A 25000-nucleotide genomic window follows, 5' to 3' on the forward strand; every position below is an offset into this window, starting at 1 on the left:
AGCATCCCCCACATGTTTTTGGGCAATATGTGTGGACAGTTGTATGAGAACAGCTGGTGGAGTATATCTGACACCAGTATGCTGATATGTCATTACATCCTACACAGAAAAAAACGGACTAAACGTCAGGGCATGAAGTTAATTTAACTTATTTTCTTTTTAGCGCTATCAAGAAATTTATGCATTATTCATTTGCATCAACACCGGCTTGCCTTGCTTTTCTCCACAAGAGTCACCTGTTGGATCGAGTCTCAAAGCCATTTAAAAAAAACTGAGTTTATAAGACAGGCATGCAAGCAAACGACCAATTTTATCGCCTTTTTTCTTTCCAATGTTTTTCATCTTCGTTTTTTAATTGCTACACGAAGACGTCTCCTCAAGATAAATCTTGGTAGGTAAAAAGGTAATGCAGCATTGAAAATTAACAGGTATATGACCTACACGAACAGATCTATGCCTCACACAGTTCCACTATTCGTAACATTAATTGTGCTATGGTTTAAAATGGTTAATATTAGGACAAAGTATCCATATTACCTATGTGGTGGTCATTGGCCGTGTCTACAACAAAAGAAAAATGAGTCTATTAATTAATCAACTACACTGTTCTGTCGTTTGTCAAAATATTAACGATACAAGCTTAGCTTAAAATTCCGAATTGTTCTCTTCAAAATACAGAAGTGATTACAATGTAATTACGTCTGTCACAATAAGCCTATTTGATTTGCCACCATATGTAGGGCTAAAATTTAAAAAAAGAAAAAAATATATATATATATATATAGATATCTAAGCTCGTTCTCTGCCGTGTAAAGTACTACACTTTGCCGTCGACGCTGAAAATAGCAGATTTGGTTCACAAAATCAGTCGGTTAATGCTGCTGTTGAAACATGCTATAGTATTATGTGTATTGGGCGCAGCTTTCATTTTCTAGGACCGTTTCACTTCGTCCGTTCTCCACGGAGGTATTAAGACGTTGGTATATGTGTCAGTAAGACCTTGCAGCAAACTGCCAGTTGAATCAATTCTTGAAACGTTCTTCAAACTCTTGCAATATATATTTATTAACAAGGCTTCAGCACTTACCCAAGAGACTCTCCAGCTCTTGAACAGGGTCTGAAAAAGAATTCAGTCACCGTGGCACTTAAGTTCCCCGCGACATACTGTTAAGAAGATATTTACCGACCAAAGCTGCATGTCTCTCTCTCTCTCTCTCTCTCTCTCTCTCTCTCTCTCTCTCTCTCTCTCTCTCTCTCTCTCTCTTTCACTGTATTTCTGTAATCCGCGCAGCATCGAAATAACATATCCTGACTCAGGAGTTACATCAGCGAATCTAAAACAAGTCAGTACTGGAGACCTTTGCTGGACAGTTGTCTGACTGATAATGAAAAAGGGGTTTCCGTCTTTTCCAGTCTAGAGGCACCAGTTTAATGAAAGCTCTTTTCTAGATTAGTTAAACAAAGGTTTTTTTGTGTCTACCACATTTTGATTTTTAGCTATTTGAAATTTCAGGCACTTTGATCTATTGAGAGCATTAAAGCCACAGACCCCGTAATCGATTAAGTCAAGTGACGTTTCTTGATTCCCTTCTGGAGATTTCTCCACAAATATCATCAGAATTTCTTACCTCTGTCTATGTCTTCCACCGGCAAAGAAAAACAAAAGCCAAAAGATAAAAGAGAAATTAAAGTTACAAGCTGCTTCATTGCCTTGACTACTTTTTTGTGACGGTTGAAATTAAAAGAAAGTGCTAATTATCCTGCACATTAACACCTTTTAGCACAGTTTCTTTTAAAACAATTGTATTGTTCTACTTTCTTAAATTGAAAAATACTCAACCATTATCATTGTGAAAATATTGTCCTCACACTTTAATTTCTAGATTTTCGTGAATAATGTTAGCTTTCCTTCAATTGAATTAATCCAATACGTATACGATAACCACGATTTGATTTCAGTAGAAAATTGATTAAATGTATTTATTTCTGAATTTGGCTGGACAGTATTGAAATTAAAAGGAATTTTTAAGAAATTTCTTTTGTAAAAAAAGGACTATTTCTCATTAAAATCTGCGCCGAACATACAACATTTCAAACAAACTATGTGGCATTAGTCCCAGCCCGATGAGATATTTAATATTGCGTTGGCATGGTTCAATGCAGCATTTGGGTGCTACATGTAATTAAATGTCATGCAATTTACTACTACGTTTCTCGAAAACTAAAGCGAATTTTTTTTTATTGTTGCATTGCGTTCTATCTACATGTTGTCAAATATGTCTGAAGCTCGCGAAATCACCTCGGTATGAACTAAGTCCTGAAATAATAACGGGCACATGAACGGAGAAGATCTCTTAAGATACACGTATTTGTCGCTGTAGGTCTAGACCTCAACAAGAGCACCGAAAACAATGCAAATTCTAAGAAGATGTATTGTCGCTCTTTCATCACAAGAACAACAAGTGAAATAATACAGTGATAAATTGAATATCTTGACGAAATGTCTCCACCATATGAAATGATGTATTTCGAAACTGATAAGAGTAACTCTAACATCATGAAAAAAACTCACCCTCTTCATGGCGATCGAAAATCTCAACTAAAATCTTACTGTTTTATTTAAAACCATGATTTTGAAAATTTGGAAGTTCTTCTTTGTCGAAGAACAACCCAGGACTTAGGGAGGGAGATATTCAAAAGCGTGATATCAAATTATCTATATTCGTCTTTTTCAAGAATGAATAGAATTAGTGAGAGGTCAGGTATACGTACATTCGTCAGGTACTTTTAAGAAGAGGTCTCTTTAGTTCGCAAATTGTGGATTGAGACTAGTAATTTAAAACGTGGCACATTTTAAAAGAAATGGCGTTTTGTGTTAGTCACAACACGTTCATGGTTTCGTGTTCGAAGAGCTGACACAAGCATGTATCGTACAAGTCAGTTCACGTTATCCGGAAATAACGCGTAGAGCTTGATGAGACTGATCTTGGTTGCAGATCACATGTTAAAAAAGGAATTTCCCAGTATCGGTCAAGCATCAGGATTACAATGCAATATGAACTCTTGCCCTACAGCCTTGTCTCTATAGAGCTCCCTTAAAATAATCATGTTAAAACAAAGACAAACAATAGAAACCTGGAACTACAATGATTCAATGAAAAAAACTTGATCTCGTCTTTTATTCTTTTCAATTCCATAGTAAAGGTAAAAAGACCAGAATATTCCCACCTAAACGAAAGAGTGGATATAAAAAGGGGTAACTCAAGGTTTTTTTCACATTCACTGAATCCAGTTATCACTCAAGAAAAAGCTAAGGAATCGTTTCTCACTGAAAAATGCTGTATTACCATTTCTTGTTGTTTTTAATAGTTTTTCCGGCTTTAACGTCTGCGTTATGGCCATTTTCGGAAAACATAGATGCTGAAAATGGTAAGAGATTAGCTAAAATAATTTACAGACATTCGAGACAACCTCTCACGAATACGTCCCAGGCGTTTCTAGCCATGGCCATCTTCGCTGTATTGTAGTCCAAACTTCACTTGAATTCTATGTCATTACCACGAAGTTTACAATGCATTTCATCTCCTCATTTCACCTAACTCACTGAAAAGCGTTTGTTGCTGCAAATTGTTTGATTCTACTATTTGTAGATTACTCAGCTGGACAAGAGTTAAAAATGCTCACTAACGAGGAAGAGATGGGTAAACCTTTATTCTTTTTTCTTTCTTTTTCATTTTCATTTTTTTTAAATTTTCTGTTTGTCCAAGTGGATTCATTTTGTATGGCTTAAACTGGGTCAGCAACACTTATCATGCTGATAACACATAACTTTCTTTACATGCAGATCCCAGTCTTACGTCCTCAGATGACTCCGACTACTTTAACCGTGAGTGGTGAACTGTGCCAGGAGCCTGATCTCCTGATTGTGAAATAGCTTATTAGTTAACATTTGACATTATTTAACCACCTCTCATTGTAGTTGGTACCTCGCTAATTGACAGTTTTTGGAAAAATTCTTTCCTTACAGGTGATAGAAAAGAGAATCACGAATGATTCGAAAGTAGGCTCTACATGCTAATTTTCCAAAGACATATCTTAATGAAATATACCTTGTAAAGTTATAGTGTGTTCTGGCAACATAAACATTACAGCGACAAAATAATTCCAAAAGCTATAAGAAATACAAAAAATGATCGCATCAAAAGTATTACAAAATTCAGCCAAATGGCCATTGCGGTGGTAAGTTTGATTGTAGTTTTATTAACCTGTCCAATCTCTCATTTGTTTTAATATCCACAGAATGTCTGGACACCTACCGATGCGATATATGTTATAAGGTCAAGCAAGAAGGAAAATGTGCAAAATACACAAATGAATGTCGCAAAACCTGCACACAATGCAAAGGTGACCCAAGTCTGAGTGTAGAAGTTTTGGGTTCAACTTGGTTTCTCCTCTTCGTATCAGTTTCACTTTTGTTCTAAATCTACCTCTCACTTATTAGATATCTACATAAGAATTTTGTTATATAGGCTTCAAAGAGATCTGAGCTTTCTTCCCCTCAAGCATTGGTGCAGGGATAATGGTAATGGTTCAGCAAAGTAAAGCTTGAATAATAAGGCTTTTTTGGAACTTCAAAACGTGAACCATGATAATACAATAATTTAGCCTGAATATTGGCTTCAAAGAGATCTGAGGTTTCCTTCCCTCAAGCATTGGTGCAGGGATAATGGTAATGGTTCAGGAAAATAAAGCTTGAATCATAAGGTTCTTTTGGAACTTCAAAACGTGAACCATGATAATACAATAATTTGGCCCGAATATTTAAACCTACTGCTTGATACCCTTGCAGTGCTCAATTCAATAATAGATGCATTGGGTTCTTAATTGACTTAACACGACACAAATGTTTGACACTACTCGATTAAACCACTTCAATTTACTTCTTACAAGGCAACCATTTATTCTTGAATTTTGAACAGGGCCAGACAGTGATCGTTATGGAACGGTGAGGTGTCAGTTTTACAAGAACAAAGGCTACTGTGATTATCTCTCGTTCAAGTCATTTAAGTGCCAAAAGACCTGTGGAACGTGTGCAGGTAAAGCATTTTTCTCATCTCTGTGCGAGAGGACGGAGTTCTGAAATTATGTTATCTGATTGGTTCCAGGAGTATTCAATACACTTTTTACCTGTTAGTTCCGCGCGCTCTCTGGCATCTTCTCCTTTATCTTGGGCTGTTGGGTTGCGAACCATTTAAAAGAGATTTGTCACAAAATTTAGCCAAATTCAGCTACTTGAAACTGGAAACCAAAATCAAGCGAAACGTAAAAAAATAACTGCTTGAAATGATAAAGGAAGGTTTGAATAACACAGCAAATACAAAAGGAGGCAGGGAAGGGCAAAGTTGAAGAAGATTAAAATCGATTGCAATTGGGACTTTTGAAAACTGTTCAGTCTAACAGTTTTTGAAAGTTCATTTGTGAAGTTTTTAACTTAAAATTCTGTATGCTCGACCGACATTTTTTCTCCACGAACTCTGAATTGATTTACTTAGTAATTGAGTAATTAGTAAAACTGCACAAAATTATCTCCACAGCCGTGACGAGTGTCTTAGGCCGCTGTTGTAAGTTGAAACTTTTAGCTGAAACAGACTAGATGCCAGTTCCGCGGCACCGTGCCCGAGCACTAAACTGGACGTTGTTCAGACACCCCAGTTCTAACAACGCAATGATTTCTTCCTTCGTCCACTTTGCACTGGCCGCCATTATCGTGACTACATCGCAGGGGAGCATGGTCAAAGCGCGGGAACTGATGAAAGCGTGTTCAGACAAGTTCCCGTTCCAGGGAACCGTGCCCGAGTAATACCCTCGGAGGTAGTGCCCGTGACCGGGCACGGTGCCCAAATGTTTTCTCGGGCACCAGCAAATAGCGGTGTTCAGACTGGTGCCCGTTCCCGAGAACCGGGCAAGGGCATCTAGTCTGAACGGGGCCTTACGTGCAACGGCGCTGCAAAAAAGTCTCAGCAGGTGCTGCATCGTGTAACATAAAAGGTCGAAACTGGCCTCGAAATGTTGGTTACATGGCTTTAGCGGGTTTTTATTGGCTTACGCAGCGCAGCGTAACAAGACCGAGTGAGACCAGTTTCACGCAGTGGTGTTACACGGTGAACTCCTCTTTTTATCACCACTGCGATTGCTGCGACCGCAGTAGAAGGCGGTTCTACTTTTTGTTAAATTTGTCTCGCAACGGAAGTTCAAAAAAGTTTCAAAAAACTAACCATGTTACACTGTATTACTTATTTTTTTCGCAGAGCCGTTGCACACAAGTTTCAGCTAAACGTTTCCACGTGTAACAGCGGCTTTACTGTCCAAATGATTTGTCGCTAAGCAATATTTTATGCTCTTTAATACGTTGCTCCTTCAATGTTTTACATTCTGTAGTTATGCACCAGTCAATTGAAACCACGACCACCCGACCCTCGGAACGTATGGCGCGTTTTTATTGTTAAAGTTCAAACGTGTATTCGGCATTTCAAACATTCATTTTAGCTATTCAAACCTTCAATTCAATAATTCAAACATTGAATTCGGCAATTCAATTCAATTAGGCGAAAGGTTAGGTTTAATGAGTGTTTAGGGTTCTCCTGTATTGGTAAAACAATGACCCGTGACTTGTGAAGGGAAGTGAATATTTGAATTGCCGAATTGAATGTTTGAATTGTCGAATTAAAAGTTTGAATGGCATGTTTGAATTATGACACTAAACCCGTCATAGGGAACTGAGCGCGGGGGGATGTAATATTTGTACTGTGTATATATATATTTTTTGCAATTTCCCTCGCTAATCGGGGGAAACTTGACTGTAACAATCCCCATTGCCATAGCCCCGGTGTGCCACTAAGATTTTGCCCAACTAATTCTTGCGCAGAGTTACAAAAGCGTAATTCCACAGCCGTGTCCCAGTTACTTCCATGCAATTGTATATATATATATATATATATATATATATACAGAATAACGCCGGAGGCATAGGTTTTTTTTCGTTAAATGATCTGGCAAAAACGTAAAATAATGGCGATAAAATAATGTATCAAGCAACAAAATCAGACACTATCAAAAATACCATAAGATTCTTTGTTTGTCCCTCCAGAATTTTGCATAGAGTGATTTTACTTGACCCATGAAACAGAGAATAATAGTGATTGTGTAACACTAACTCCTAATTAGACCTATTGTTTTTCTGTTACTCAGACTATTTAACTAAAACACCCCACGATCTTTTGTAAAAATTTCTGACGTTTAGGTCTAATAACCGAAGAAAAGTATTACAATAACTGTCGTATAATTTATCTCTTCAGTTGTGTGTTCTGTTTTTGTGTCAGTTTTTTTATCCTCGATCTTGCATACACCATGTGATAGGGGCTTTTACGCACATATAGCTTGTAATATTCCACTATATATTTCACGGGTCAAGTAAAATCACTCTAAGCGTTGTTTTTATTTTCTTTTGGGACTTATAATGGTGCCTGGGGAAACTGTAAACAATGCTTATGCAACATTTTGGAGGGACAAACAAGGAGTATTATGGTATATTTGATATTGGCTAATTCAACTTTCATTTGGTATGCGTCGTTTTCTTTTTAGTTTTCTTTTTATGGAATGTAATATTGCTTTGCAATTCGAGGCACAAGCTGTTATAATACGGACATCATTGAATTCCTTCTTATAGTGGACGGAAACTGGGGAGAATGGAGTAAATGGACCACTTGCAGTAAGTCGTGTAAACATGGAAATCAGTCAAGAAACAGAAAATGCAATTCACCGGCTCCACGGTACGGAGGAATGAAATGTGAAGGAGACTCATCTGCGACAAAAATTTGCAACCAAGATGTTCCTTGTCCAGGTAAAAATAAATTTGATTGTACTTTTATTGCCTAGTTTTAATTAATTAAAGAATTATTTTTTGCAAACATTGTCTAGTTTAGCCCGCTTTTTAACAATATAACGTTTTCGTGGCTTACTACACACTTCTTTTAACGTGAAAATTAGGGAAAAAACCGTCACTCCAAAATACAAGTTCACATGATTGGCACCTTGAAGTCACTCTGAATCTAAAGAAATGGTAATGCCTCTACCATCAAAGACAATACCCTATAGCTGCATAGACAACCTAGTAATCAGGAATCCAATTTACCTTTCCTTGTCCCATGTACCCAAGGAAAAGGAAGAGAGGTACTTCACAACAAAATAATTATAAATTATAAAGTGCTATATTTCTGTTCAATGAAACGATGTGTATTCATAATTTGATCAAGTGGTATGTACCATTGACTAGAGATGTTACACTCTACATGTAAGTGAATATCCAAAACACATGCACTTGATGTGGGATACATCCAATGGTTGTTAGTTTATTAAATGAATTATTAATGAGTTCGAGAACTGTGCCAACTGTCTGTCTGTCGTTGAATAGTGGTGGATATTTAACTCGCCACTTCGCGGCTCGGTAAATATTCACCACTATTCACCAATGTTTTACTGCGCGCTTATAGCAACACAATGAAAATCGTTCCTTTCTTTTCTTTTTTAGTGGATGGAAGCTGGGGAGAGTGGAGTCAGTGGAGTGTCTGCAGTAAGAGTTGTAAACAAGGAAAACATTCCAGGACACGAAAATGCAACTCACCAGCTCCACAATATGGTGGAAAGAAATGCAAAGGAGACTCTAGTGAAACTGAGGATTGCAATAAAAATGTTCCGTGTCCAGGTAAGTCAATTGTAATTTAGGATTTCGCAATGTGAACTGCAAAAAGAGAGCAATCGTATTGTCAATTCCTATTACAATAAATAAATTGAATGTTTTCTTTGGATTATTCAAAACATGGGTTCGATGAAGGTTCCAAATGACTAATCGTAGTCCATGAAGTTGTCACGATGGTAACGAAAATTTTACAACCTTTGTGATTTCGTTTAAAACTTTGCCTTAAAGAAAGAGAGAGACTGTTTTCTTAGTTAACTAATAATTATTGGAGAAAACTTACAAAAACGCCTTCATTTTTAGTCGATGGCAACTGGGGAGAATGGAGTAAATGGACCGCTTGCAGCAAGACGTGCAAACAAGGAAAGCAGACAAGAAATAGAAAATGTAATTCACCTCTTCCACAGTATGGAGGAAAGAAATGCGTGGGAGACTCGAGTGATATGCAAATTTGCAACAACCACATTCCTTGTCCAGGTAAAGGTGGCATGATATCTCTAAACTGTGTGTACCAGGAAAGGTAGAGCAGAAAATCTGCAAGGGAAATTTACAATTTACTTTTATTCTACTTATACATTTATGGAAAGATATCCACTGACCGAAATTGGAAATTATTATACCCAAAGTAACGTTATGGTGGTCATATGCTAGTTCTATAGAAAAATGAAAAACTGAGTTGAATTCGTTATCATGCAGAACCAAACGTTGCATGTGAAACATACCCATGCCTAGACTCAAGGTTTGATTTAGTCCAATGCGTCAACACATGCAATAACATACCATTCTTTAGTCTACGATGCTGGTTTATAAGCGAATTATTCATTTGACTCTGTTGAATTAAGGAAGCCTCCGTCTGTTGGATATCATAGAACTGATGTTTCTAATCCATGTTTTGAATCTAGTTGATGGAAACTGGGGACAATGGAGTCCATGGAGCTCCTGCAGCAAATCTTGCCGACAAGGAAAATATTCTAGAGAACGAAAATGTGATTCACCAGCTCCACAACATGGCGGAAAGAAATGCGAAGGAAAAGCAACCGAGGAAGGAGTCTGTAACAAGGATATCCCATGTCCTGGTAAACTTGAAAAGCATTCCATTTCAGTAATCCTTCCTCATCTTTATTTCTAAGTATTGTGGCGTGCCTCTGTCTATCTCCAGCACAATCGCTTTGGGGACGTAGAGACGTGTTTTCAAAATTTGCCTTATACTTTGTTTATCCAAATTTTAAAAAAGAAGAAATTAGATACAATTAATATTTCCTTGTCATTTCCAATGGCCACTGCCACTGCCATCCCATTGACATAGCCCCTGCCTCTGTCTCTTTCAATGGCCACGTCGTTATCATTGTCATTGGTAGTGTCATTGTCATCGCCTATTACTATTCTAATGCAATAGCCAGTCGTTGCCATTTTTGGCGTAATTTCCATATTTTAACATAGTCATTACTCAATGGTTGATGTTTGCATTCTGATTGCCATTGCCATTGCCATTTTTGGTTTTAGTCGATGGAAATTGGGGAGAGTGGAGCAAATGGAGTCAATGCAGTAAGACTTGTCAACAGGGAAATCAAACACGAAAACGCGTATGCGACTCGCCGGCTCCAAACTATGGTGGGAAGAAGTGTCCTGGCTATTCCACGGAAACTCAAATTTGCAATAGAGATGTCCCTTGTCCAGGTGAGGCCGTAGAGGAATTTGTATTCCCCCTCCCCAATACAACCCCTTCTGAGAGTAAGATTCAACTACACCTGCCAAAAATCATCGATCTTGGTAATCAGTTCCTAATATATAAGAAAACAGTTTAGTAGACTTACACAATACAGCTGACTGGTGACTTGTAACCAAACCGTCCTTGCTTTACCATAGAATACTGTCTCTATAGTTACTTTGAATCTCGCATCGCATTCACGGCTGCTCCAATTTGAAAGGAACTGTAAAGACAAAGGATACTTAAGCAACTACCATTAAATAACTCTTTCATTTTTTGCTATAAGTGGATGGAAATTGGGGAAAGTGGAGTAAGTGGAGTGAGTGTAGCAAGACGTGTAAACAAGGAAAGCAATCCCGGGAACGAGAATGCAATTACCCATCTCCAAAGTATGGCGGGAAGAAATGTCAAGGACATTCAAGTCAGGAGCGAGTGTGCAATGAAAATGTTCCATGTCCAGGTACTGCAACTTGTTTTTGTAAGGGTAACAGCCCAGCCTTATTGATTGTTTTTTTTTTTTTTTTTTTCATTAGGGTCCAGTTGTTTTAAGCCCGAATAATTAAGCTAATTCTGGATTACTACGAACTTAAACTGCAGGTTATTTTCTTATGAAAAGTCTTTCCAACATTTTTAGGTAATTTTGACTTTGACTTTTAATACTTTCCTTTATCAAAAAATTACGTTTTTTTTTTTGACGGAAAAGATGGTGTTAGCTCTGAGGAAGTTAAAATACCTCAATTTAAGTTTTGCAGAGGCTGTTGTTGTTGTTGTCCTGCTAGAGTTTAAACAACTTGTGTTTTTTTTAAGTCGAAGGAAACTGGGGAGATTGGAGCAGATGGAGCACTTGCACAAAGACTTGTAAACAAGGAAAGCAATCACGAAAACGTGAATGCAACTCACCTGTCCCAAAATATGGTGGAAAGACCTGCCCAGGTGACTCAAGTGAAAGCCAGGATTGCAAAAAAGATGTCCCATGTCCAAGTGAGTTAACGAATTTAGGGGATGAACGTTTGCATTGTGCCATTTTATTTTGTCTGTGCTTCTCGACCAACTATTCGCTTTTTTGCATCTTGGAAAACGCAAAATATTCTTTCTTCCCGTCTCTTTACTGAACAAAGAAAAAAAATTAATGCACTTAGTCTAAAGATGTTTTCGTAAGTTTATGTTATATTCATTAATTACATATGGTCAACAAGATCCTCAGCCAAGAAAATAGCCACGATGTGATAATGTGATATATGTTGAAATGAAGAAAAGTAAGCATCCGAAAGTTCTCAAAGACAGGGTATTTTGAGTTTTTGCTATCGATAGTAAAGAATGGGGCAATATTCAATTTGGAGGTTACAAAAGGTTAATTAAGATCATTAAGGGAGACTGGCTAAAGGTGGTATATGTTGATCTCGTAAATAAAAAGACAAATAAAACTCCTCGATCCTATCAAAGCATCTCCGGGTCAGCACCAAAAAATGCAACTCTTCAAATTGACAAAACATTTTCCGAAACTGACGAGATGTTTAATTTAAAACGTCCAACTGAATAGAGATTTCCTCTGCTAAATTTGCTCATGTCCAGTCATCTTTGCTGTTTTCAAAATTTTAATTGGTAAACTAGCTTTGATATTGCCAGATTACTTGAATACTTTAGACACAAAAAAGACCGCCTGACGAGGGCTCCTATTGTAAAAAGCTACATGCTCTGATTCCAAAGTGACAGGAAAAAAAATGCCATTTCCCTTCATTTATTTGGCTTCATTTACGGATAAGGAGGCTAAAAATTTTATTCCAACACATAAAAGGAATTTTACTGAAACGTCATCTTTGATCAATATTCTAGTTGACGGGAACTGGGGAGACTGGAGCGAGTGGAGCACATGCTCGAAGACTTGCAAACAGGGAAAGCAATCAAGACAGCGCCTATGTAACTACCCAGCTCCTAAGTATGGCGGGAGGAAATGTGAGGGTCAATCAAGCCAAGAACAAATCTGCAATGGAAACGTTTCTTGTCCAGGTAAACAAGGAGTTGCAAAGCCTTTGTGATACCTTTAGCATCAGTCAACAAAAAAGGATGCCTTTGAGATAACTTTAAAAACCTATTAGAGAAGCTGTGAAACCAACAGGCCGGAAGGGAAACGAACTTCTGACTATAATCTGCGCGTGGGCAAACTATTCTGATTCCCTAAATTTATGTTAATTTCTTTCCCTTTTCTATTTTGGGCTTTAGTCGACGGAAATTGGGGGGTGTGGAGCAAATGGAGTCAATGCAGTAAGACCTGTAAACATGGAACTCAAACAAGAAAACGCGAATGTGACTCGCCGGCTCCAAAGTATGGTGGAAAGAAGTGTCCTGGTTATTCCTCGGGAACACAAGTCTGCAACAAAGATGTCCCTTGTCCAGGTGACGGTCTTGAGAGAATTTCAACCTCCTACTTGAGATGACTTGCCAGTTGAGCATTATGTCGTAATAGCATAGTGGAGAATTCTCGACATCCTGCAACATTTGTTGCTCAAAAAATGCCGGACAGTGTTGCACACACGTGTTGAACGGAATAGAGTTGGTCTCTATTTTCATTCAACAACGTTCAACGTATTGAATGGTACATTTCAACGTTCGATATGTCATGACACACTGCTCAACATTCGTTGTACATAGCCAATTTTTCTTGAAAGATATTCCACATTAAAAGGCTTGGGGGGAAAAATCCATACTGTAATTGGTAGATCACTTTTTTTCTCTTTTTTTAAACATGACGCCAAACTCGTTCTTAGAGTAGGAAATTGCACGAGCTGTAGGCGAGTGCAATTTGAGAACTTTCAAAATATCACGAGTGACTATCAATCACAAAATTCACGAGTACGTTAATACGATTTTTTATTTATTATATACTCAACAAAAATCACTCCATCGCTTTGCTTCCATACTAACTTTCGTAATGCATAAATAGGTTATGGAGTGACAAAAAGGTTATAGGTTATAACCTATTTCCCACTCTATAGCCTATTTATGCATTAGTCATTGACCAATCAGAAATTCGATAAGTAATTTCTTTGGTTTTGATTTTACGACACTCGATTGAAACTCGCTATATTATGTTGAGTATATAAAGTATAAAATAAGTTTCCATATAGCTGGCTACATTTAAACTGAAGAACGATTAAAAGCTTTAGCTATTTCCTCTTCTTTGGCAGTGGACGGCAACTGGGGACCTTGGGGAAAATGGAGCGAATGCAGTTCGACATGTGGACCTGGAAAACAAACAAGAGTCCGCCAATGCAACAACCCTGCGCCTGCGTACGGCGGTAAAAAATGTGAAGGACCATTTAAACAAAACGGTGTTTGCATCAAAAGAAAATGCCCTGGTAACTATTTTAGCATTTGTCTTTTTTATATCCAAGATATAGCTAATGCCTTCTTTTAAGATTTGCCTTAATCCGAACTGGAATTTGGGGTTTATATCCTTAACTAAGATTAGTGTCCAGATTTAATTTTGCAAATTTCGGTGGAGTAAAGTATAAAGGATGCAATTATGCTGAGCTAGCGCTGAGTGTCATCCGATAATTCAGTAATTTTTCTGTTGCTCTTCACAGGATGTCTTTCAGGTTGAGCCTTTTTTTCTTTATCCAAGTGCACTGATGTTGGAGAATTTAAACGTTGATCAAGATATTGCATCAAACGTTCAAACGTTTCAACAATTTTTTTGTAGCCAATGAAATTAGTTTTCTGTTATTACAGCACAATTAAGGCAACTTGAACTGAACACGAAAAGTCGTTCCTGCGAAAGGAATGTACCCTTAAATTACTTTCAAAGCAATAGTATTTTATCATAAAGTTTGCGTAGATGAGAGCGGTATTAATTGGACTGTCAATGTAATGAATGCCACCAATAACAGTTCCTTCCTTCCCTGATGATCCTTCTCTATAAAGTTCAACTTGCTATGTATTGTCACGGTTGGGTTCAAGCTATGGCTCATGCATTTTAAGTGGCTTTGCCATTAGTTAGAGCCGAAAGCAAACAGTAACGTTTTCTTCTTGTTTTGCAGTTGATGGAAAATGGGGTAAATGGAGCTCTTGGAGTGAATGTAGTAAATCGTGTAAACAAGGACAGCGATCACGGAGCCGAAAATGTGACTCACCAGTGCCGAAGTACGATGGGAACCCCTGTGATGGAGATTCCAAACAGAAGATTCCATGCAATGAGAATATTCCTTGTCCAGGTAGGATTTCCATGACAATGTTGGGTCAAACTATTGCGGAATGACGGCCAGAAACTAATTTCACAAAGAGATTCTTTTTTTTTCTTCTTTAGCTGTGCATAGCACAGATAGTACATTATAACATTACGTAGTTGAGTTGAGCTATTGTAGGAAACACAGAAACAGAGACAATGAATGTCACAAAAAAACAGTCATTGCTCAGGACTAAGCTATCCCTTCCAGGCCATCTAAGTGAGAAAACAAGAATAAGTAAGCTTGGGTAAGACTTAGTTAATATTAGCTAGTTAGACTGAGTTAATATTGCCAAGATGGTAAAACAAGTAAACTATTAAAAGGGAACATTAATGACCTCTACTCATGAGGTTACTATATAATTTCGAGTTTACATTTTTTAATTTCTTACATTTTAAAATATATTTCATTTAGCACTTATCTTCGTCGTTCTAAATATTAGTAAGCTAGCTATTTTCGAAACGTAATTCAACATTACACTGTGATGATTGTACTAGGATTGTACTAGCAAGGTTCATTGACCATAAGGAAAACCAACGAGAAGAGACACTTAACTACTAAACGGCAATGACTTTGTCTCTTCAGTTGATGGAATGTGGGGATCTTGGACCACTTGGAGCGCTTGTAGTCAAACGTGTGGTTATGGTATAAGAGACAGGAAACGATACTGCGACAGTCCAAGGCCTGCTTACAATGGATCATCCTGTGTGGGTGATGGATACCAGAAGATGAGATGCCATGCATACTATCCTTGCCCAGGTGCCGATATATAATGCAGTTTTTACAATCAATTTCAGTTTAAAGCTATGTCAAACTCAAATGAGATGTAACAAAATCGTCCATAGCAAGCAAAACTATTAGTATTTCTTTTTATAGATTTCTATTCTTTTTTATCAACGTTTTATAATTTCGATTGAAAAGTAATCAACAAAAGTGCAGAAAAGCCTTGATCAAGTGCAACGCTTGCTTAATGAAAGTTAATCATATAGCACGATTCCTGTTTACAGTCAACGGCAACTGGACAAGTTGGAGCTCTTGGACCCCATGTACCAAGACCTGCGGATTGAGCTACCGCAAGCGATCTCGATCCTGTACTAATCCACGCCCGCAGTACGGCGGGAATGGCTGTGATGGAACGAACGAAGAAGTTGGACGTTGCACTCGTCAAGCTTGTAAGTTCATTTGATACTGAGTTGAATCTTTCTGTATACGTACAGGCATTTTAACTTCAATTTTCATATAGATTATTCCTCTACAACAAAGACTAGTTGTATGAAAGCAAAGTAAAGTGCAAATACCAATTCAATAGACCTTCTGATGCTTTCAAAACGAAGAGGTACTACAAACAGAGATAGCACCAGTCTTTTCTCGTGCTTTGATGATTATCCAAGATGGCCGCCACCAGCTTGGCCTTGTCTAGTGCACGTGACGAATGCATACTAAAGCTATTGCACTCTTCAGTTATAGCGTGTCTATTGGTATCTGACCCCATTCAATTAAATTCTTCACCTGCAGAAATCTCGGGCGTAGTGCGGATAACAATGAATAACTGCTGTCTTTAAGTTGCCTCAAAAAGAGATTTTAAATCCTCTTTCTAAAAGGAGAATCGAGAAGCAATACGCATGTAGAATAAATATGTCACAAGGGTATCCATCCGCAAACAAGCAGCAGTGATGATTTTTTCAGGCGTTTTTATTATCAACAGAATGAATTGCTCAATTAAATGCGGTGTTCCCACTAATATCAGCCGTCTCAACTATCTCAACTTCGCAGTTTGAGAAGATAGATGTTTCACATCTATCCTCTATCAGATCAGATAGAGGTACCTCCCACAGATATGTAGCAGCATTTTTATAACTACAAATTGTTGACTTACCAGAGAGGCGTTTACTAAGTATAGTTGTCCATCGACCTCAATTTGTTTTTGTTGCTTGTAAAAAACTGCAGAACGTGTTTTCCTTCTGACTTGAAACTTATAATTACCATTAATGTAAATTACATTCTTTTTTTTTTTCTTTCAGGTGACATCTACGGATAATAAAGATAAAGAATGATTTAAGCAAGTATCTCCAAACGTTCAGCTGTCTTTCTTTTAAGTTTACAAGGCTACTTCAACCAAAAATGCAAATTTGGAAATTTAAAATGACGCAAATAGAGAAGCAAACGGTGACGTATGTGCCGCTATCTAGTGCGATTACATCAAGTTGAGTTTTATTCACACCTGAAAATTACGTCATGCCGTGTTTACTCTTCGATTTATACTTAATTTTCTTAATGTCGTGTTCTTTCTGTTTTGCATCATTGGAGGTATTTTTGGTATATTAAAGAAAATGTATTTTAATGCGTCAACTGATGACGAAATTCAAGGAGTAAATAGTGTTTCACAAACCAATGATTGCTGTTATGTGAAAGATTGAGTTTTCAGTTAGTAAGTAATCTATTGTTTGTTTTGCGTTTTGCAGGTAATCAAACTGAAGTGGAAAGAGAGTTATTAAAGTCCGTCCTTACTTGAATTACCATGATTCTAAGATTTACTGAAATGCATCAGTTAGTAATAGTTTGAATGGGAATAAAGTTGAAGAATATTTATTTTGTGTCTGCGGAGTGTTTCTTCTCGTCCTCCAGCATAACCTATAAGCCGCTGATAGTTTCCTCAACACTTTGTGCCACTATTCCGAGTCACATTGGAGTGATGTTGAAGTTGGGGAAAAGACCAGTGGTTATGGCGTTTGCCCTGAGATTCCCTGATCCCGAGTTCAAGACACTTTCTGACCACTCGTTGAATTGTTCCTGGTAGTCCCTGGTTCAACTCTTCAGCTGCACTTGTAAATAGCCAACTAGTTTGTCTCCGGCCAGTTGGGGTTTTTAACAGTTGTTGCTGAATGTTCTGTTCTGTCGTGACTGTGTTTCATTGGCCCTTAAAAGCCCCCATGGGGAGTGGTCAATCAATTAAGTAATAATATTTATGTACACTTTGTGACGTACACTTATCATTGAAATCCGTGTGCATCTAATTAGGGGCATTTGTGGACATGCACATCTGTCAAAATAGGCTCCGCATTGTCTCCCAGTCAGGTTATAAATTTTCCAACCAACCAGGAACTACCAGGAATAAAGTCAACCACTGGTCAGAACGTGTCTTGAAGCCGGGATCCCCGAATCTCAAGGCAAGCGCCCAAACCACTGACCCGTACTTCCATCTGCTCCCCAGGCTCCTTTCCCCAGTTTCAACAACTTTCAAACCTGCTCTATTAAAGGTTCAAAATGACATCTTAATGAGTATGAATAATAAGGAAGTGACACTTATCGTACTTTTGGACCTATGTTCTGCTTTTGATACCATCGAAATATCCATTCTTCTGAATATTTTGCAACAGGATTTTGGAGTCCTCGGAACTATTTTAAATTGGTTTGACTCATTTCTGTCTGGTCGCAAAAAACGTATCCTTATCGGTGATAAGACTTCTAAAGACTTTAATTTGAACTGTGGAGTACTGTTCCTCAGGGCAGCTGTTCGGGGCCTATTTTAAAAGAGGAGGAGGGGGAGGGGCGGAGGGGGGATGGTGCTGCCCCCCCCCCCCCAAAAAAAAAAATTACCAACGGTTTCTTTCTACTATGACAAGGGCTAGAGGTTGGATTTTGCAGGTTTCTTCAATCGCTCGATCACTTGAAATCAGAGTAATGAATAAATTACATCGAACCATATAACTTAGCGGATCTCAATTTAAGTGTAAGTATTCTTATGTCTAGATCTCGATTGCACTGATCCTTAGCGTGGCTATCCTCCCATTTGTTCCTTTTTTCAGCAATGTGTTTTTCAGCCTTACGGTCTTGCGACAAATCAAAATTTCCTTTACTCCACGACGATAACTTTTGACAAAGGTTAAACATATCACTGGATTAGTTATGGAAGATAAGAATAGTCCTATGTAGACCATAAACCCGAACACGATGTAAAGCCAACAAAACCTTGGATTGGGTTCAAGGTATTTCCACTCTCCTGACACTCTTAATATTGATAGCGTAGCAGAAGAAACAGAAAATGTATAAAATGCCACCACGATACAAAGGCTCATCTTTATGGCTTGCTGATTGCTTGTATCTTTTTGATACACTTTGCCAAGAACAGTCAATTTGCTTCTTCTACACAAGGTTACTCCAATAGCGCAATACAAAATTGTCATGACGATCAAAGGAGCAAATATGAAACCACCGATAAGTACAAATGACCAAACCCTATACAGAGAATAATTACTATCTCCGTCTTCTGTGCACAATGTTAGTCCATGGTACTCGTGCACCTTCACCGCGAAGAAATCTTTGGAGTTAACTACTATTGCCACAGTCCAGGTGGAAGCAATGGCAACAGCGCGAAACCTAGAGGATATCATTTTGATTTTCATCGGAAAGACCACGGCCATGAATCGATCAACAGCGATCCAAAGAAGACTTTGCACAGAAACACAGAGGGAAACGTGAAGAAGAAAGCTCCCCAATTTACACAGAACTAGTCCAGCCGTACCATGCACTTTCCACGGAAGAGGTTTGGTCGCTTCACTCGCAAGGCTAAGTGGAATTGCTAAAATAGGGAAGATGAGGTCGGATACTGCCATGTTGACAAAAAGGAAATTTACTGTTTTTCTGAGCTCTTTTCGTTTATAAACCACGACAATTATTAAACTATTTCCAACCAAGCTGATCAGTAAAATAAGGGACATGAAAAACATTTTGAAGGCAGTGATGGAGCTAGGCTTATTAGAGAAATCGTAGAGGTTGCACTTGCCGCCATTTTGTAGGTTAGAAGATCCGTTGCTAAAATTTGCGGAGAACATATTTTATACTTCACAGTCGCTTTCGCACTCCTTTTGATTTGATATTCAGTTAATTTGAAACAAGTTCAGATCAGGTAAGATCAGGAGACTAAATCCTTGCTTGCCATGCTTGTCAAGAAAGCATATCAACTATTTTGAAAAGACGTCAGCACTGATGTTGCCCACAGCTGTTTTGGAGTTAATAAATACGTACTGAAAATGAAGTATGATTGCAGCTGACCTTTTTCAATTCCCAGCCTTGGAAAAAAGTCGCATTTTAAGTCCGAACTATTTGTCATTTGCAACCGTTTGTGATGCTTTCTCTGTTTTTTTAGGCGTTTATAACCTTTACTGAAGTCTTCGTGCAAAAAAATTAAATTAATTTTCTTTCAGCTATGAGCCAATATTTGCCAAATCATTGTAAAGGAGAATTCAGACGGCTATAACATTTTATTGACACGAGACCTTATTCAAAAGAAAGGTCATTCAATATCCGCTTGTTTGTCACTCCATGCAAACTTTTTTTCTTTATTTTCTTTACATACGAAACTTAAAACAAGCTTCTTAAACAAAAGTATGACTAAGGTTTTACTGTTATTAATAATATCATCGTTTTCATTTTTATTTTATTGTTTTGTTTTTTAAAAGTCCTGGAAAGCTTTGACAGGTGTCTCCCATGATTTCAAATCGAACACAGATAATTTTTTTCAGTTCAAGTTGGACCTGACATGCAGCCATGGAACAATCACAACAAATCCTCATTATAAAAACGTGTTTTGTTGACGGTTAGTACATACGTTTCGGAGTTCACTTAGAATTTTAATTAAAGACATTTGTGCTGTTTGCTAAGCGGATTGTAAATTGAAAGGATCAATTTTTTGGGGATTTCATGTTGTTAATGCTTTAAGTAACGTCGCAAGGTAAAAATAAAAGGGAAGCTGGACAAAAATTGACTGAGAGGGTTCGTGTCAAATCGCATGCCCGCCTTTGAGACAGGCTAACTTTGTCAGTATCGATATGCCTCCCAACATTCATAAATAAACAGCTCTCGACACCTCAAGAAAGGGGGTGGACGCGTGGGCAAACCAACACTGACAGTTTTAGCATTGCAATTACGACAAACACCAGTCAAAATTCTGAATTTTTTTTTTTCAAATAAAGGAGACTTGTCAGATTTTATTTCACTTCTTGGCTGTTAGCTGCAAATGTCCGGTAATTTCTCGAACGGGTAATTTCTCGAAAAAGAGAGACAAGTAAGAATAAAATACGTTTTCACGGTTTTAGGACGTCGACAATTAATCAATTAATTAATTAATTAATGCAAGTAGCAACCTGGTGTATGCGATTGCCGTTCCTTGTGAAGTAAAGATCTCCGTATTGATGGGCATGCATTCGATCTGTTTTTATATGCCAGTCAAGCATTCCATACGAGCTTGCCAATCTATCAGTCCGATCAAATTGAGAGGGTCCAGAATTCCAGAAGCGATTCCTTATCATACAGAGAAGCACTACCGTGACAATACTCTAAATTAAAGTTGAAGTTACTTTGTAACTGACAGAAAGATTTGTGCGTAACGTTGTTCAACAAGATAAACGAGAGAGGTTGCAATGGCTGCCCAGCTGCCTGCTCGCAACAATTTTTTAAAGTTCGACTCATTGTGAAACAAACGAATGTTCACACTCCCAAAACTAAAAACCAAAAGGTTCCAGAAGTCGCTCTTTATACATTTTGCTACAAAGAAAGAATGTAAATTATGGTATGATCAATTTTAATATCACGAATATTTGAGTTTCATCTTCTGTTGCTTATAGCCTATGTTTGCATCTTTGCATTTTATGGCATGTAATTCAGGTGAAAAACTGGAAGTGGTGTTTCAATGAACGAATTTTGTTCTTGTTCTTGTTCTTGTTCTTGTTCTTGTTCTTCTTCTTCTTCTTCTTCTTCTTCTTCTTCTTCTTCTTCTTCTTCTTGTTAATATTCTCTAAAGAGAGGGTCCCCTTCTTAAATCGAAGATTCAGACTATTTGGTTAAAATAGATTGTGGTCCTCATTGATAATTTGAACACTGTTTTAGTCCAGCATTTCGTCGTTTTCCGGACTACCGGATCAATCTGACTCACTGATCAATCTCAAATTGTGCTAATGAAATCTTTAATTGCAAGGAAAAATTACATACATTGGCTTAATATCTATGGCTTTTATATTTGATGCCTCAGACGTCATTTGGCTACATGCATACACCCGCGTAGTTTGCGCTCACAGTGTTTTACTTGTTTTTCTTCAAATTATACCAGTTGAGAACGTTGACAATACGTATTTCATGCAAGAGCGCCTGTGAATTGTATACAATGTTGCTGCCTACAAATCTTACCGACGGATTTCAGGAAAACAGAACGAGACTCAAAATGATCAGAATGGCTTTCGTGTGTCAGCTTGGTCGGAAATGCATTAATAATCCTTGTAGTTTATAAAAGGAAAGAACTTAGGAAGACAGTTATTTTTTTTTATCGTTAATATGGTGGTATCTGACATGATTTTCCCTTTGCGTATATTCCAGTCATGTTGGTAAATGAAGTGACCAGTTCTTTTCGATGCCAAGTTCCAGGAGCGACGTCGACCGGGTTAATTCTTTGTAAACTGCATTTTCTTCTCTGGAATATTTCCACCACTGTTTTGGTACAAAGTCTTCTCTGGATTGCTGTAGATCGATTCATGGCAGTGGTCTTTCCGATAAAAATTGAAATCGGGAATCGCTTGTTACCGACAGAACATTTTGTTCGTTTCCTGACTTGATGTGGTTTTTATCCTACTTGGGACTATCCTTATCCTCCATAGCAAACCCAATTATTTGTTTAATATTTGTGGAGCGATAGTACCGTAGTGCAGTAAAATACATTTGTTTAGGCTTTAGAGCAGGGGATTAAAAAGAAGGCACGATGAAAATGGAAAAATAGCGCAAATAACCCTGCAAAACATCAGAGTAATCCCAGAGATTAAAAATAATCTTGCATTTAGTGAAGCTTCAATGGAAACAAACATTTGGGTGGTCCCAACGACTGCAGAGCCCAAAATTCCTTCCAACACATCCGGAATCCCAGGATCTTTCAAAAAGCCGTTCAACCTACAAGACACCGAACCCAAACAACCAACCACCAATGACACAATCGTAGTAAACACACGCGATGGATCTTATTGATTTGCTTTCGGCAAGAGGAAAGTAGTTAGTGAATTTCTCATCCCCTTTTGTTACCACGTTCTTATCCCGTCCCAAGTCACTGAGAAATCGACAAACGTGTACTCCCACACTGAGTTACGCAATGCTAAGATAGTTTTATACCACATTTTTCGTTGTCATATTATTTTTCCTAATGTAAAGAATTTAATGTATTTTATTTGCATATTTTCAATCTTATTCTAGTTATTGTATTGCGCATGTGAGCATCTATATATAAAACACTCGCAATATAAGTAAGTATAAAAAAAAAGTACGTCTGGACGATTATGTTGCATCTTCTGTGTTGTCTCGACACTCCTACTGATCCTACCAGATCTCAACATTCCCATCCTCCAACACCCTCACCTCAAATGAAACCTCCTTATACCACACATCAGAGCACTTCACATCATACGACAAAACTCTCAGTACACCCTGAACGGCTCCTTCAACTCGCCACTCGCCACATGCTCAACCGACTTACCTTGTCACACACTCTGCAATTTAGATCTAGTCCTCCTCAACTGTGGCCCGAAAATACCTCGCTCGCATAACAACAACAACAACAACAACAACAACAACAATAATAATAATAATAATAATAATAATAATGATGATGATGATGATGATGATAATAATATAGCCAATATGATTGATACCACCTATCAGAACATCAGAAAGCTACGTACCGGTGTATTTTCTAGAAAAACGATGCCGCAACTCGCACCGCCAACACGTCGGAGTTGCGATGTTTCGACTTAGTTGCCTTTTCACAGGAACGTGTAAAGAACTGTGAGTCCTGACTGATATATTCCCATCGGTCATCTCCATTGAAAAGATGAAAACGGGCCATTTTAAGTCGCTCAGCTATGGATTTTTAAAATACGAGTTTCTTGCTGAATACGCAAATCAAAATACGCAAACATTGCATATAGCTGGGAAATGCACTCGCGTTCATTCTATTTTCTATAAAAGATTTGTCTCCTAAGGTGATGAATTGTCAGGATTGCGTTAAAAGACAATTCCGAAAAGGCATTACGATGTATATGCCATTTACGAAAGGCAATCGCTTCACGGCCTTTTGGCTAAGATGAAGTGCCATTGGCAGACCATTGCAACCCTTTACTTTTTTCAGGATCTTATGACGCTAGCATTACACGGTTAATCCCGTTTCCGGCTCACGAGGGCGTTCTAGACCAAATTTATTTTTCATCGTAGTTTTAGTTTCAGCCTATTTTATCTCAACGTTTCGAGCAACTCAGCTGTGAATTGAGGTTCAGTTTTCGTTCATGGTGGGGACTGTACGGTAGTCTCATTTCTCCTGTGAACTGTGACCCTAGTAGGTCTTTTAGTGAGAATGCGGTGTATCAGCGATCAAGTGGTTTAGTCGCTCACCTTGCACCACGTGTACAGTCATGAGACTTGGGCGCTTCTAAAAGAGTGCATGTAATAACCATATCAGTCATTCTGCGCAGAGGCCCAAAGGATGGTTTCCGTTCTGGTTTATCTGTTGGAGTCAAGTGTACAGTCCATGGATATCTTCTCATTCTTACCCTTTCCCTAGCTCATCACAACTTAGTTTTCTTCATCCGATACTTAAAACAGACTTTCCAAGAATAACACAAAACTCACCCTTTCCACGTAGATAGGGTTCTCTTTTTATTATTCATTTTTTATCTACTTACTGATTAAGTATTAATACATACATGATGGAATCAACAATAGGACATAGGTCCCCTACGGGACGAGACCTCCGGCTTATCGTCCTTATCCGAGAAGACTACAGAGTCTAACCATTTGCAGATGTAATTACAAAAGCAGCACTTTCTCTTCAGTTATCTAAAGACCCTGAGTGTTGGTCCGGCCGGAGTTGAACTCACGACCTCCCGCGTGCCATCCCGGTGCTCAACCAACTGAGCCACCGGTACGCAGTTATTTTTCTTTGAGATGAATATTACTATTTTTTAAAGTTTCCTCACTTTGTCTTCGTGTACTATAAATCAGCTTACTCCATAGATTTCTCTCTGGTCTCATCAGTCCACTCACACACTGGATGAAAAATGTAATTTGTGATAATCCTGATAAGCATAAATTGATATTTTGCCGTCACGTAGCCGAGGCCTGGTTGTGAGCGGCAGGAGCTTGGAGTGCCACGTGATCGTAGTTTGTATTTGGCGATCGTTTAGCGAGTGAGGCATTCTACGGTCAGCCTTCGCCGTGTTCACAAGTCCTGTTTCATTCTCCTTGTGGATGATGCCAAAGTTAAGGATTTCCTTTCCCAAAGCAACTGAG

General features: G+C 38.2%; 3 protein-coding genes across 3 annotated transcripts in view; 1 reads left to right on the forward strand and 2 right to left on the reverse strand.

Annotated features, from left to right (window-relative positions):
* The window catches only part of LOC137994682 (coadhesin-like), an 11908-nt gene extending 10152 nt beyond the window's left edge, over positions 1-1756 (reverse strand). The window contains exons 1-4 of the mRNA XM_068840288.1: positions 1629-1756; positions 1088-1117; positions 538-561; positions 1-99 (exon numbers count right to left, since the gene is read on the reverse strand). The exon at positions 1-99 is cut by the window's left edge and continues 3 nt beyond it. Coding sequence (XP_068696389.1) covers positions 1-99; positions 538-561; positions 1088-1117; positions 1629-1707 — 232 coding nt within the window. The 5' untranslated portion in view covers positions 1708-1756. The remainder of the gene's footprint in view (positions 100-537; positions 562-1087; positions 1118-1628) is intronic.
* A 744-nt stretch (positions 1757-2500) lies between these two features.
* Positions 2501-16721, forward strand: LOC137995491 (A disintegrin and metalloproteinase with thrombospondin motifs adt-1-like). The gene is made up of 20 exons (XM_068841030.1): positions 2501-2543; positions 3370-3429; positions 3651-3701; positions 3845-3886; positions 4300-4404; positions 4980-5096; positions 7727-7900; positions 8588-8761; positions 9056-9229; positions 9655-9828; positions 10256-10429; positions 10747-10920; positions 11268-11441; positions 12294-12467; positions 12681-12854; positions 13646-13816; positions 14498-14671; positions 15245-15442; positions 15691-15855; positions 16705-16721. The coding sequence occupies exons 1-20, from the start codon at positions 2501-2503 to the stop codon at positions 16719-16721; spliced, it is 2709 nt and encodes a 902-aa protein (XP_068697131.1).
* A 1708-nt stretch (positions 16722-18429) lies between these two features.
* On the reverse strand, positions 18430-19296 carry LOC137995492 (neuropeptide FF receptor 2-like). The gene has a single exon (XM_068841032.1). It carries the CDS (start codon positions 19294-19296, stop codon positions 18430-18432), a length of 867 nt encoding a protein of 288 aa, XP_068697133.1.
* Between the last annotated feature and the right edge of the window lie 5704 nt (positions 19297-25000).

Source organism: Montipora foliosa, chromosome 3, assembly GCF_036669935.1.
Source record: "Montipora foliosa isolate CH-2021 chromosome 3, ASM3666993v2, whole genome shotgun sequence".
NCBI lineage: Eukaryota > Metazoa > Cnidaria > Anthozoa > Scleractinia > Acroporidae > Montipora > Montipora foliosa.